General features: G+C 37.4%; 1 protein-coding gene across 1 annotated transcript in view; it reads right to left on the bottom strand.

Moving 5' to 3' along the window:
* Positions 1-14555, bottom strand: part of khnyn (KH and NYN domain containing) — a 94009-nt gene that overhangs the window by 44739 nt on the left and 34715 nt on the right. The window contains exon 3 of the mRNA XM_039745825.1: positions 1636-3527. Within this exon, the coding sequence (XP_039601759.1) occupies positions 1636-3527 (1892 nt within the window). The remainder of the gene's footprint in view (positions 1-1635; positions 3528-14555) is intronic.

Raw genomic sequence — 14555 nt, 5'->3', positions numbered from 1 at the left:
ACACACACATATATATATATATAGTCACACACGTGCACATGGGAGACAGCTAAAGGGCTTGAGTAAGGGCAATTCAGAGTCATACCGGGATGTGGCAGAGTGCACTGACCCTTCTTCTCCCTTTCCTGTAGACCATTCACGGGAGATCCAACCTGGCCTTCTTGACATCACTTCCGGGACCGAGCCTATAGAAGGAGACCTTGCCAGCTCCGGCCCCTGTAATATCAGGTCCGGGCTCGAACCTATGGCTGAAGACCTTCCTGAGCCCGGCCCCTTTGATCTCACTTCCTGTCTCCCCCTTTTTCTTATTCCCTCAGTTCTGTTTTGGACTCGGTTTTATGCACATCAGTGCTGTATTCATTTGAGCAACTTTGCACCCCAAACCTTTCTATGAGTCGGAGTCAAGTTTGCCATAATCTATATATGGCAATTGCCTGTGGCCCCCATCTGCAAATCCATATCCTTTTTTGGGGGTTGGCTTGCTCATAGCTCTCCGGTGTACATGTTGTCACTTTCATTTCACCAAATCAAGTGAAGTTGATTCACAATCACTTAGGCTTATTAAAATGGACAGACTGACCTGGTGTTAGACTGTTGATTAAGTGAACCCTTAATTTGAGCAGTGTTTCTCAAAAAAAACGAAAATTAATTTGCTGTCCCAGGTTTCAAAGCTTTGACAGCCGTTATAAAAATAAAAAAACCTGCTAACAGCAGCTCAATTGACAAACCTACTTAAACAAGATAGGCTTAGGGAGACTTAAGGCTATTCAAGCAACATCAAATGTAAGGCAGAAGTAACCGTGGATCAGGTACCAGTCCATCAACATGGCACTCTCAAAGAAACACTAACACCCACATTGTTTCCATTTAAGCTCAATGGCATGTCTTTAAGGGTGTAGGAGGAAAACACACATGTATACACAGGGTGAAAATGCAATCTCCACACAAAGGCTAGGCGCAGGGTTCACGAGGCAGCAGCACTAACCATATTACCAAGTACCCTATGTAAGAACATATTTTATTATTTGTTCCCATATTACTAATTTTATACACTAAATGTATTAACATATTCTAATGTATCATGTGATCATTAAACTATAGCCCCAGTTAAGCAAATCTGAAAGTACCGTATTTGTATATTTTGTTTGTTTAATTTGTACTTTTTTTCATGTGATTGTTTTTAATTTTTGTGGTAAAAATGAAACTTTTTTGAATCAACTTTTTACATTAAATTGTGATGGTATGATACTGTTAGACAACATGATGAACAGAGCATAACAAAAATGTCCATTTACCCTAGTATAGAATTGCTACTTGTGTCTATGATGTTTCTAGGTTGGAAGCATTATTTTTGTAAATCACTTACATTTCTTAATGATGTACTTTATTACATTGTATTATATTTTGGCAGCCAATTCAATTATAAAAAAAAATCTTATTTCTTTAAATTTACATTTAATATTTCAGTTTACATAAACAAAAATCAGAGAAACTGACCTCCATAGCATATTGTTTATTAATTTTTTTAATTTCATTTCTTTCCCAAATATCTCATGTAGTTTGAATAAATAACAGTGTATTTATCATCACTATTTTCAGTGCAAGCAATAAACAAACAAAGGAAAATATACTCACGTCATTGCCACATTGCTGCCATCAATAATGATGTGTCGAAGGTCAGGAATTCCCGGAGAATTTGTCAGCTGAAGTTCAAATGGGGTCTGAATAAACTCAAGGTACCTTTGCTGACCAGTCACCACTGCAGTCTCCCTCTGGCTCATGGTCTCTTTGGTATCCTCCCTCTTCCTGTCCTTGCGTTTCACAGAGTTATTGGAAGGGCTTTTCCCATGAATGCTTGGAAACTCCTGTTCTATATGCGGGAACAGCCTGGGACTATTTTTTTCTGAAGCACTTTTAGTGGGTGAAGAATGGTACACATTTTGGGGGGGTCCTTTGATAGTGGGAGCCAAAGCAAGGCAATTTGCTTTCTGTAAATCTAACCTAGATTTGTAAGCAAAAGAGTCATTTTGTGTCCAGGTCCCAAAATTATCCCCTGGCACAAGATTATATTGGAGTACCTGCTGTTCCTGGGTAGCTTCATTCAGGCTATGCTTTCTTGTCAAAGAGTTTGTGATGCGATTTCCAGAATTTAAATCATAAAATATTTGTTGATCATCTGGAACTTCTTCTGCATTACCGTATGGCTTGGTTAGAGGGAGTTCAGAGTATGTCACCTTTCCACGAGTAACTTGATTAGTGTTTTCATAAAACATCTTGCTATTGTAATCGGTCCATTCTCTAGTTCTTTCAGGAATAACCCCTTTGGAGTGTATCATTCCAGAAGTCAAAGAGTCGCAAGTATTAAAAACCAGTGGTTTTTGTACAGGCACCTGATAACAAGTACCTGGAGATGGATTGGTTAAGAGCATGTGCTCTGTAGTTTTGGATGAAGGACTTTCTTTTCCTTTATCTGCATGCAGCAGTACAAGCAACTCATTAGTGGATTTTCCTTTTCCATAGACTTCTAAAAGCTCTTGTTCAGAGTAGCCACAGCTCTTAGCCGCAGTCTTAATAACACTTAGAATGAAGTCCTCACTGACAGATGTGCAAGAGTTCGGTACATTTAAACTGCTTTCAGATGAATTCTCTCTTTCTAATGCTAAATTTTCAACATTTTCTGAAGAAATCCCCAGGTCAGAATTTTTATCTTGTTCTTGTTGGATCATGTCTAAAATTTGTGAGACCTCCAGTTTACTAGCTCTGGATAAAACCTTTCCTACTACTTCTTCTTGGTAACCCATGGTTGTAAAGAAAGTTAAAAGAATTTTTGTCTCATTGTCACTTCCTGATGATGGATGGCTATCTTTATTGTCATGGATCTTTTCTGGACTTTTCTGAGGTGTGGAATAAGCAACAGTATCTTTTAAACCTGTCAAACAAGGGTACACATTTGTTATGGGATTTGACTTATGTTGTACATTTTCGGAAGAATGTGAAAAATCTTTAGCTGCTCCTGCACATGGGAAACACATGGGGTCAATACTTTCAGTAGGAATACGATCATTAGACATTTCAGAATTATTTACATTTTTATCAAGAGTCAAGTGTGCAAAGTGGTCTAGATTTGCATGTTGAATAAACTCCACAGTACCCCGATTTTCACATGGCAAGTCCTCTACATTTGACTGACGATATTTTGGTGCAGATGCACGATTACAAAGAATCTGGATTGACGACTCTTTCAGATTTGACATCTGATTTGCTGCTTCCTCGTGTATCTTGTAAAATCTTTCAACCAGCTCAAGAAGATCTTCCTTTACTGAACTGGGAAGCAAAAGAAGATCAATGGAGTGTTTGTCATCATATTTTTCTATCAAGGTTTTAAACTTCTTTTTAATAAGTATCTCACGATCATCTGGTAGACGCTGATTTTGACTATACTTTTCTTTAAGGCTTGTAATCCAACTCCGAGCCATCACCACTGGTTCTATTAGGCCAGAAACCAAGAGGCATCCATGAGACCCAACCTAAAGCATCAAACAGAGAATATTTTAATGTTTAGAACTTCATGAAAACAGCATGTAACATCAGCACCTTTTTGCTTTGATGCCCAGCTCTGAACTGTGGTAGATTTTAATAAACTCATAGTTGTGAGACTGGCAATTGACACACTATGGGACCATGTCACTTTTGGGCTTTTTTTTTTCTATCATGTGCTTACAACCCAGTGAGATGAGAAGTGTGATACAGTTTCATTTGATCTGGGGATGGTGTGGAGTCCTCATGTGAAACTTTCAGAGGTGCAGGTACAGCATAACGGTACTCGCCATTACATTAGGAAATGTTGCTGGTACTCGAAGTTAAAATGGAAAGTGCACTGCTCAGGAAACTAACACAGGTAGAATGTGCAGCAGGTGGTGTCCCGGTGTGGTAATAGAACCTATGGAGCTTGAACAGATTCACTTGTCTATGAAACACTACTAGCCTCAGCATATACTTGTGCAAACTGCATATTTTGTTTATGAAAGAGAGCTGACAACATGGAAACATATGATTTATTTGAAAGAGACACTCTTCCGTAAGTAAAAATACCATTACTGCTTTTGATTGACTTATTGGGCTTATTTGCAACACACACAAACAACTTTAAAATATGTGCATAAGTGGCTAAACTGGATGCAAGTCTTTCTTCCTTTGAAGTTTCACATCCCAGCAATTTGGTAAACACAGCCCTTCTGAAGTAGGACCTAAGCATGGAGCTGTTAGAAAGTGACAATTAAATGATCAACTGAGTGGGTTTGCGAGACAGAAAAAGAGGATAAACTGCTACTTCAGCCATGAACACTCACCACTAGACTGCATTAAACTGCTGTCCAGACATGAGCATTGCAGTTTTCATGTAGTCTCAGCCACAGTGCCCCACAGCTGTAACGGCCAACTAATGTCACTCCTTCATATCACAAATATGAAGAGTAAAGATCCAGCAACCTGAAATGCAAAGGTCATCTGCGGTGCAGACAGTTTGTATAAAATTGATTCAAATGTGGAGGCGAAGTTAAATTTGCATTGAGGGTACTTCCCATGTTGTCTGCCCTGTACCATGCAGAATTTAGATTTTTCTGCTGAAATTAGAAATAGTTTTGTCTAATCAAAAATGATTGATTAATTGGCAAGAAAGAGACAATCACTAAAAGAGTTCAGTAGCTATTAGTTACAACATAAAATTAATCTGTTTAAATAATTTGCCCACTTCTGATTTAGCCCAAGTCTTTCCATGCATGGCCAAAATGAACAACCTATTTCAAAATACAAGGCATTTTTGCAACAGTAAAACAGAGAAAAAAGTCAAACGTTTGACCCTCAGCACTCAGGCCATCAGTTCAAACTCAGAACAGATATTACGTACTTGACAGACAGACAGATAGACAGCACTTTTACTGGTCCTCAAGGGGAAATCCAGCTTTTTAATAAAGTTCAACAAATAAATAAATGAATGAGATTATATTATGACAAACAACTCATACATACTAGAATGAAAGAAAGGAAAAAAATAAAAGCTTCAGACTTTGCTAATGATATAAACAGCAGTCACTATCACAGTGAGGCATTATAAAGACATATTGCCATAGCCATAAAAAAGTCCCAGTAAAGCTTTTTGACATATTTTCTGAATTGTTCACTGTCTGAAAGTCCTCAGCGCCAGTGTGGGGGAGATAGGATGCAAAACATTTTCATAATAGCACTTCCTTTTGTTTTAAATCTCTCCTTCGCTACTACCTCCATGAGGTTAGGAGTACTTAGCAGCACATTTATTGATACCAATATAATAAATAAAGTGTTTATCATTAACGATTCTTAAGTGCAAAATGATATTCTTAGCAATCTTTTATAAAAGGTAGAAAAACTACATCAATATGCGCTCTAGGAAAAAGAAAATATTAGAAGGTGTGCCTAGTTTCTTACCAAGATTATATAGAGATGATGAAGTCCGTAATTGACTGTTTTTTCTTAACAGCTGGACAATGACTTGGTGTGCAAGGAAAATCATAGTCTTCCAAAATGATTGGAGTGTTTTTTAGGGAAAGGACATCCATACTGTAGAGGTTCTTACATTGTATCCCAAAATATAGCAGCAACATTACTTGGCAGACCGATTAAAGCACCATCTAGAATGTAGCCCTGTGATTTTAGATTGCAGGTTGTATTTTTTTTTCACCTTTAGCATTTCAATGGATTCTACCCAAACTCTCTGCATTGGTACTTTTCATAAATTGATTTCTATAACTTAAGCCAAATAAACTATGAATAAAAATAAAAGCTAACCTATAACACACATAATCAGACATAGAATTAAAATTGGGTCCTCCTCCAGAGTCTACTAGCAACTCACCTTACACTTCATAAATGTAAAACCAAGTCCAGAAACATAACTGCAGTTTAAACATGCTGTTTGCTACAAATTCTCTCATTTGAAAATAAAGTTGTTTATTATACTTAGTATGTCAGTTCTTCTTCTTTCGGCTGCTCCTGTTAGGGGTCGCCACAACAGATCATCTTCTTCCATATCTTTCTGTCCTCTACATATTCCTCTGTTATACCCACCACCTGCATGTCCTCTCTCACCACATCCATAAACCTTCTCTTAGGCCTTCCTTTATTCCTCTTGCCTGGCAGCTCTATCATTAACATCCTTTTACCAATATACCCAACATCTCTCCTCTGCACATGTCCAAACCAACGTAATCTTGCCTCTCTGACTTTGTCTCCCAACCGTCCAACTTGTCCCTCTGATGTCCTCATTTCTAATCCTGTCCATCCTTGTCTCACCCAGTGCAAATCTTAACATCTTTAACTCTGCCACCTCCAGTTCGGTCTTCTGCTTTCTGGTCAGTGCCACCGTCTCCAACCCATATAACATAGCTGGTCTCGCTACCATCCTGTAGACCTTCCCTTTCACTCTTGCCGATACCCGTCTGTCACAAATTATTCCTGACACTCTTCTCCACCCATTTCACCCTGCCTGCACTCTCTTTTTTACCTCTCTTCCACAATCCCTGTTATTCTGAATTGTTGACCCCAAGGATTTTAAACTCATCCACCTTCGCCAACTCTACTCCCTGCATCCTCACGATTCCACTGACCTCCCTCTCATTCACACACATATATTCTGTCTTGTTCCTTCTAACCTTCATTCCTCTCTTCTCTAGAGCAAACCTCCAACTCTCCAGGGTCTCCTCGACCTGCTCCCTACTATTGCTACAGATCACAATGTCATCAAACACGTTAGTCCACGGGGACTCCTGTCTAATCTCGTCTGTCAACCTGTCCATTACCATTGCAAATAAGAAAGGGCTCATAGCCGATCCAGAACATAAATACCACTTTCTTAGACAAGACTATTCCAGATGATTTTATCTTCTTCCAAATCATTACAATTCAAATGATTTTCTATGATAAATTATAGGACTTCAAAAATGTAGATGATTAATACTTTTATGAGGTAATATTAAATAATACACTACTCCAACACAGTAGGTGTAATAGAAGGCTCTCAAATAACTGCAGCCCAATTGACAACAACACACAATAGCTGTAATTGCCAATTAGTTTTCATTTTTACAGTCAGGAAACGTAATAGAAAGTAAAGGACTAGGACAAATTTACAAATATAAGGGGAAAAAAAAAAAAACATTTTTTTTTTTTGGTTTGATATACTTTATTAATCCCTGAGGGGAAATTGTCTTTTTGCATGACTTTAGTGGGTCAGAATCCGGAATAAGGGAGGCTAGGAAAACAAAAATTCAATAAAAATGCAAAAAAGAGGTGCAACACACAGCATAGATTTCAACACCATTTTATCATAATTATCTATTAAATTCAGATATTACTTATGTTTTCAATATCAACAACACAAATACCACTGCATTAAATTAAACTTTTTCATATTACCACCAGGCTATATCTGCTTTTCTGAAAACTGTCAACCCAGTCATAGCTTAAAACGACAAAAGGCAAATACGTAGATCACAGGTTTGCAAAACTGTGGGTGGCCAAAGTGTGCTGCTGGTAAAGTTGAAGTTCTTCCAAAAAAAAAAAAAAAAAAAAAAAAAAAACAGAAATTGTCTTTAAATTGTATCCCATAGCTTTTAATTTAACATAGTTCAAAATGTTCTGTAATCATCGCATAAAAGTTGACCAGGTCACAATATCATCAACTACATGCAACTGCCTATCGTACCACATGAGTCACCTTTGTGTTTTTCTTGCGGATTCTTAAATGAGTCAACAATAAATTGTCCAGTCTGGATGGAATTTCACAGCACATTTTAAACTCTGTAATGACCAATTAGCTGGTGTTTTTACATATTTCACAGAAAGAATGTGTGTTAACTACCTGACATCTACGGGCACTGTGCAAGCAGCAGCCTTTTATAAAAGCTCTGTATTCCTCACTGTTTTTGTTTCTGAACTTATTTACTAGATAATAGTCTTATGATTGGAATTGATCTGGTTTCTGGCTTGTCACTGACAGTAGCCACTAGAAATTGGATAAATTATTTTCCCCCCCATTTATTGACGAATTGCAATGTATGAAAATTTAGGCGCAGATTCTTCTCAACTGAACTTCAAATGGGCTGCGAACTTGGATGGAGTTGAAGAGGACCCAAAGGCTGCCTTATGTCTGCAACACCTGGAAATGTAAGAGACACTGAGAAAATAAAACCTGGGTGTATTCAATAATCCTGCAATCTTCTACTTGGACTGCGATCACAAGTGCCCATGTAGCTCAGTTTTACTTTACCACAGGGGCAGTTTATCCACAGACGGAGAGAGCGATGCACGAGCAGAAAACTAAAAGCAAGGCAAAAAGGCTTTAGAGCTGGTCAACCATCTATTGTAATACGAAATGTTCAATCACTGTCAAGTAAGATGGATAAACTGCTCTTACAGAGCATCATGGTGCATACAAGGACAGTGGCATTTTGCATTTTACGGAGAGCTGGCTTAAACCCAAACTATACTTGACACTGCTTTAATGCCGGATGTATTTCAAATTATTCGAGCAGTGAGAGACCCAGTGCGGTGTGGAAAAAAAGACAGGAGGGGGACTGGTCATCTATGTGAATGAAGAATGATGTAAAAGGGAACATATTACAATTAAAACTACAGTTTGTAATTCAGACATTAAAATTCTGGCTGTCTATTTTATCCACATTATTTGCACGGGGAGATTAATTGCATCATCCCTATTAATGTTTATATTCCTCACTTGGCAAATGCCGATGTAGCAACGGAAATTATTCACTCTATTACCAGTACTTTAATGATGACTCATTCTGACCCTGCAGTTATAATATACGGTGACTTCAACCATGTGACTTTGGAAGAAACAGTGACAAATTTCTATAAAATTCAAGGAAATAAAAATCTGGACCTGCTCTATAAACTACTTGCACCTTTGCACAGATCTGACCACATCCCGATTCATCTTATTACCAGCTACAAAGCCTGTTAACAGACAGCAACATGTTTCTACCAGGATGTTTAGCTTAGAGGCTAAAATGGTTCTGAATTAAGGTTTCCAAATGGCAGACTGGGAAATGATTTACAAGTCACATGGGAATGATATAGAGGGAGTCAGTCACTACATCACAGACCATATTAACTTTTGTGGCCACATTGTGGTACCCACAAAGACCATGTGTTGCTTTCCAAAGAACTAGCACTGGATTAATAATGAACAAAGAGGTCTCCTGAATGAGAAAGAAAGTGCGTTCAAATCAGGTGATTAAGAGGCTCTAAAGGACACAAAGCACACTAGCCCACACAATTAAGCTATTAACATACATATTAAAATTTCTACCCCACCACCACAAAGTTTACTTCCTGTTCTTTGGAATTGTTTCCCATCACTAGTCTAGTGCCACCAAATGTCTCACACATTTTCATTTTAGAAACATATTCATTATTTAAAAAAAAAAAAAAAACACTTGCTAGGTGGGCTACCCAAAATCTGATTGTCCAGCAGTCCCCCACAAGCTACTCTACTGTAATATACATTCACCTCGGCAGACTTTGGAATGGAACCCCACCATGGCTTCTGACAATCGTTTATATTTACATGTGCATCTGCTTACTTTGAACAGGGATGCCCAAAATCCTTCCACGCTTGAAAATTCTTTACATATCATTTGTTTAACACTAGAATTGCCAGAGCCTACGAGAAAACTCGTAAACCCAGCCCACCTTAAATCCATTCACACCTCTCCATCAGTGTCTTTTGTCCTGTAAATGTGCTGATTAAGACAAGCAGCATGCTATTCCATCCCCCCACCGTCGCAGAACGTTCACAAAATTCTCCCAGCTCATGCCTTGTTTGATTATCTGGGAGTGAAGTGCTGGAGTTTTAGAGTGGAAATAATAGATCAGTATTTGGAACAAATGCATTTCCGTTTCTACAGTAATCTGTGTAAACACATTGTTAAAACAGAAACTTTTTCATATTTTAGTAATAAATGTTACAAAATGTAGGCATAAACTATAGAATGTGTGAAGCCTGAAGTCCAAAAATCAAATAAACACTTGGTTCAAGGATGATACAACAGCTTCCGTGGCGTAGCGATAAGATTTGCTGACTTATAATCAAGAGTCCCTGACTCGATCCTGACTGTCTCCTATGTTTACCATTTTCAGTAGTGAGCTGCTCTTATTGTTAATATTATACAGTACACACATACATTTGGTTTGCGTCTGTAACAGAACATATACATTTATAGTACTGTAGTAAAAGTTACCGTTTTTTTTTTTTCACTTTTATTCTCTCAGTCACGATCACGATACATACTACCGCCCTAGGAATCTGACGCTGTTAGTTTTTATTTGAAACTGGGAGCAACTGTAGATGTGAGTAGTAACACACAAACACTGGTGAATCTGCCTTCTTCGTATCTCACCGTCACTTTATTTTTTTTTTTTATTCAGTTTTATTGCGTGTTCCTGCTCACGCAGAATTAGTATGCACCTTATGGTTTATGATGTCAAAAAAAAAGCAGAGACATAGGTACAGTGAACCCTCGTTTATCACGGTTAATCCGTTCCAGACTCTACCGTGATAAATGAATTTTCGAGAAGTAGGATTCTTTATTTATAAATCGAATATTTTCGCAGTTAAGAGTATAGAAAACCGGTTTACGGCCTTCTAAATATGTTTTTTAACATTATTAGGGTCCTCTAGACATGAAATAACACCCTTTAGTCACCATTACACTCGTATTACCCAATATATTAGACAAAATAAGAGAAGACATATTAGACGTTACAAATATCATATTACTAGGCGCACTCGCCTTTTAAGGCGACCGACTTTTATCCTCAATGTCAGCCCGAATCTGTACCGCTAAAGACGGAGTTTCATGCACTAAATAAGCTATAGATGAGAATAAACAAGCACCATCTCCCTGATATTTACTACGCGGTGAGGCATTTGTACTCCATCAACATTAATTATTTCCAGAGGCATAATTTTGTCTATTTTTCCAGCGCATCGCACACAAAAGCAAAGGAACGATGACAGCACTAGAACTCTGCTCACATCGCGTTGCTTCGTACATCAAGCCGCAAGTAGTAAGTCTGTAATAAGCAGACAATCCCGAATGCGCTTTTATATAGTAGATTATTGTACTGTACATTTAATTGCACACAACCACTAACCTATGAAGGCACGACCTCAGTAGGAGAGTCTTCAGAGGTGGTGCAGTATCTTCAGCAGGTGCGTTGTTTTCTTCAGTGAAGAAGTACTAGGAGTAGGCAGTGGGTGTCTGGGTGCGCGGCTGAAGAACATCTTGATAGGCAGTTGCTGGCGCTGTCTTTTCATATGCGTGAGGAGGCTTTTGTAGGGTATTGCCATCTTTAATCATACCCAAGAGTTTCACCTTCTCCTGGATAGTAAGCATCTTCTCCGGCGCTTAGTTTTATTGTCAGAAGGCTTAGAAAAAGCAGCATGTTTAGGAGCCATCGTAGGGCTTAGATAAAAGTTCTCAGAAAGTGCATGCGTAGTGACGTAAGCGTGTAGGAGAAAAAAATCGCGATAGAGTGAAGCCACGAAAGTCGAAGTGTGATATAGCGAGGGATCACTGTATATATATTTGGAATTATTCATTTTATGACCTTTTATGAGGTCAGTTCAGTGATGTATGCAATCATCAAATTTAAATGTTAACAGTTCACATACACGCAAGGACAGTCCTTCCTACATTTATGACATGTGTACCTGATGCAATGCGCACACTTCTGTCTATGCTGTGGTTTCTATTACACACCTGAATGAAAGAGACAATATATGTGACATTTTGAAGAAATCATTTTATGACCTGAATATTACCAATCAGAAAACAACATTGCACTGATGCAATATTATTTGAAAACGAACAGCGTCAGATCGGGTGTGAATTTACACTGGCCCTGTTAGTGTTAAGAAGCCTCCAAAACACAGTACCAGCAGTTATTTTGTTCCACTTCAAGCACTAGAAAAACCAACATCAAAAGTAGGGATGCTCTCATCAGGTTTTTATAAGGCCGATACCAATCACTGAATTCAGGTTACTTGATCAGATACCATTTCTTTTCCCTTCCTTTGTTCCTTTAAAAAACTTTTTACTCTAAGCTCCTGCATAATCAGATACATAGAAGCCTTATGTCATATATTAAAGTGTATTTTTATTATTAAACAATAAACCACAGGTGTTTACAGTTTATTTTTTATTAACAAAATTAAATTATGTAAGCTTATTGTTCAGTGACCATAAAAATTCTAAAATAAGCTTTCCTTAAAATATATACTTTAATAAAATCTGTTCAAAAATATGTACCCATAGTACATACGCCATAAAAGAAAATAAAGTTCTTCTCAATAATTACATGCTGTCATATGGTTTCATTTTTTTTTCCTGTAAAGTACCTACCTGAAGCAAAGCTTAACTTCCAAAAAAAAAAAAAAAAAAGTAGTTTTCACAATTTCTCTCCCTATATATTTTTTCACACAATCAATTAATTAATTGGCCTTGGCAATTAAGCACTGCTTAAATGTAAATATATATGCACTTATAGATTTTAATCATTTTAAATCGCTAATTACACTACAGCTTTTTGCTGTTAAAATATAATTTACTATATTTATACAGGTGTATCAGCAAAACATTAATTCTTGAGGTGTTATTATAAATATGGATTACCAGTTTAATTATGTAGTACTTGTTTCTTACCAAAAAAGCCTATGTTGTATGACACACAGCAACAAATAAACACAGTACAACTCTTTACAAAAGCCATAAATGTATCAAATGTTCATAAGTTGTTTATCAAAAAGACACTAAGCTAACATGCTTAACAGGCTTATAAGTAAATGATATAGTTGTTGTTAAGCTAACAACCCTTTTGTTTACTAAGCAGCAGTTTCAATTTATTTATTTGTATTCTCACCTTACACATGAATGCGAATTGTAGTTGAAAACCTGAAAATTCCTCCCTTAACATTATTTGTCGCTGTAAAATCCTCTCTGATGTGCAGCATTATTAACAGTGAGATGCTGCGCTGCACACTCAATAAATCTGTAAGAAGGAACAGCGTTATCCTGCCCTACTCAAATCCAAAACCACCACAAAATAAGTAAAATCATTTTGACATGCATGCTGTTTGGATCTTGTTTCGGATTTACATGAAGTCATGACAAGTGTGCCAGGGCCCAGAACGTTAGGCACAGTGTGAGTGCAGGCCAGCCGGGAAGTAAGGAGCGGGACAATCTCGCTTGGGCATGGTACGGAACAAACGTGTCTAGTGTGAGTACACCATTAGTTTCACATGTCATTGTAAACAAATATCTAAACTGAAAGTTGGCAATAGCAATAAGACAGATGAGTTAGTGGTTACAAGGTTATTATTTAATTTTTCTATACATAATTTAAAGTTCTCCTCCATCCCAATTTTCATTTTGGCTTTTAAAACTAAATAATCAGGAGTGCGCTGCCCTAGACTTTCTAGTATACTGAGATAGAGGAAAAGGTCATCAAAACCACTACCAGTTGTGCAATATTTCTAAAATATCATATCTCTATGTTTCTCATCATAACTAACTGATATCAATACGCAATCATTTATCTCTATTTACAATGAAACTTTAAAATATTTTCGCACTTAGGAAAGCCGAAAACAGTGGTGGAATTTTTTCATGATTACATATGCATTACCTAGATTACTTGCAAAGTAGAAAGAGTTACAGTCACTTAAACAGAAAAAGTGTTAGTATTATATAATACTAGCTGAAATATCCAGCGTTGCCTGGGAGGAAAATAAGGTGCTTTTTTTTTTTTCTTAAATTGAGAAAAATATAATTAAAAAAAACTTTAAAAATAAAAAAATTAACAAACAATGGAGACTCACTAATGTGTTTGTCTTGCGGTTTTGTATGTATGCTATCATCTAGTTGACGCTCAGAACCAGCCAACTCTATTTAACACTAGAATTACCAGAGCCTACGAAAAAACTCGTAATTCCGTCCCACCTTAAACTGCTTCTTAAATCCCTTCACACCTCTCCGCCAGCGCCCTTTGTCTTCTAAATGTGCTGATAAAGAGAAGCCGGCTATTCCATCCCCCCACCAATTTAGAACGTGCACGAACTTCTCTCAGCTCATGCCTTGATTGAGTATCTGGGAGTGAAGTGGAGTTTTAGAGTGAAATAATAGATCGTTGTTTGGAACACACGCATTTCATGTCTGTTCCGTTTCTACAGTAATCTGTGTCAACACATTGTTAAAACAGAAACTTTTTTATATTCTAGTAGTAGATGACAAAATGTAGGCATAAACTATATAATGTATGAAGCCTGAAGTCCAAATAGCAAAGAAACATTTTCACAAGAATAAAACAGTGGCACTTTTATTCAAACATATAACTGCAGAAACAAAAAGCCGCCTTAACATGCGACATTGACACCAGTTTACTGTAACTGACTCCGTAGCTCAATAGACTCAGCCCCCGCTTGAGAATCAAGGGGTCGC

This window comes from Polypterus senegalus, chromosome 1 (assembly GCF_016835505.1).
Source record: "Polypterus senegalus isolate Bchr_013 chromosome 1, ASM1683550v1, whole genome shotgun sequence".
NCBI lineage: Eukaryota > Metazoa > Chordata > Cladistia > Polypteriformes > Polypteridae > Polypterus > Polypterus senegalus.
The sequence above is the reverse complement of the archived record's forward strand: the minus strand, read 5'-3'. Positions and strand labels throughout refer to the sequence as shown.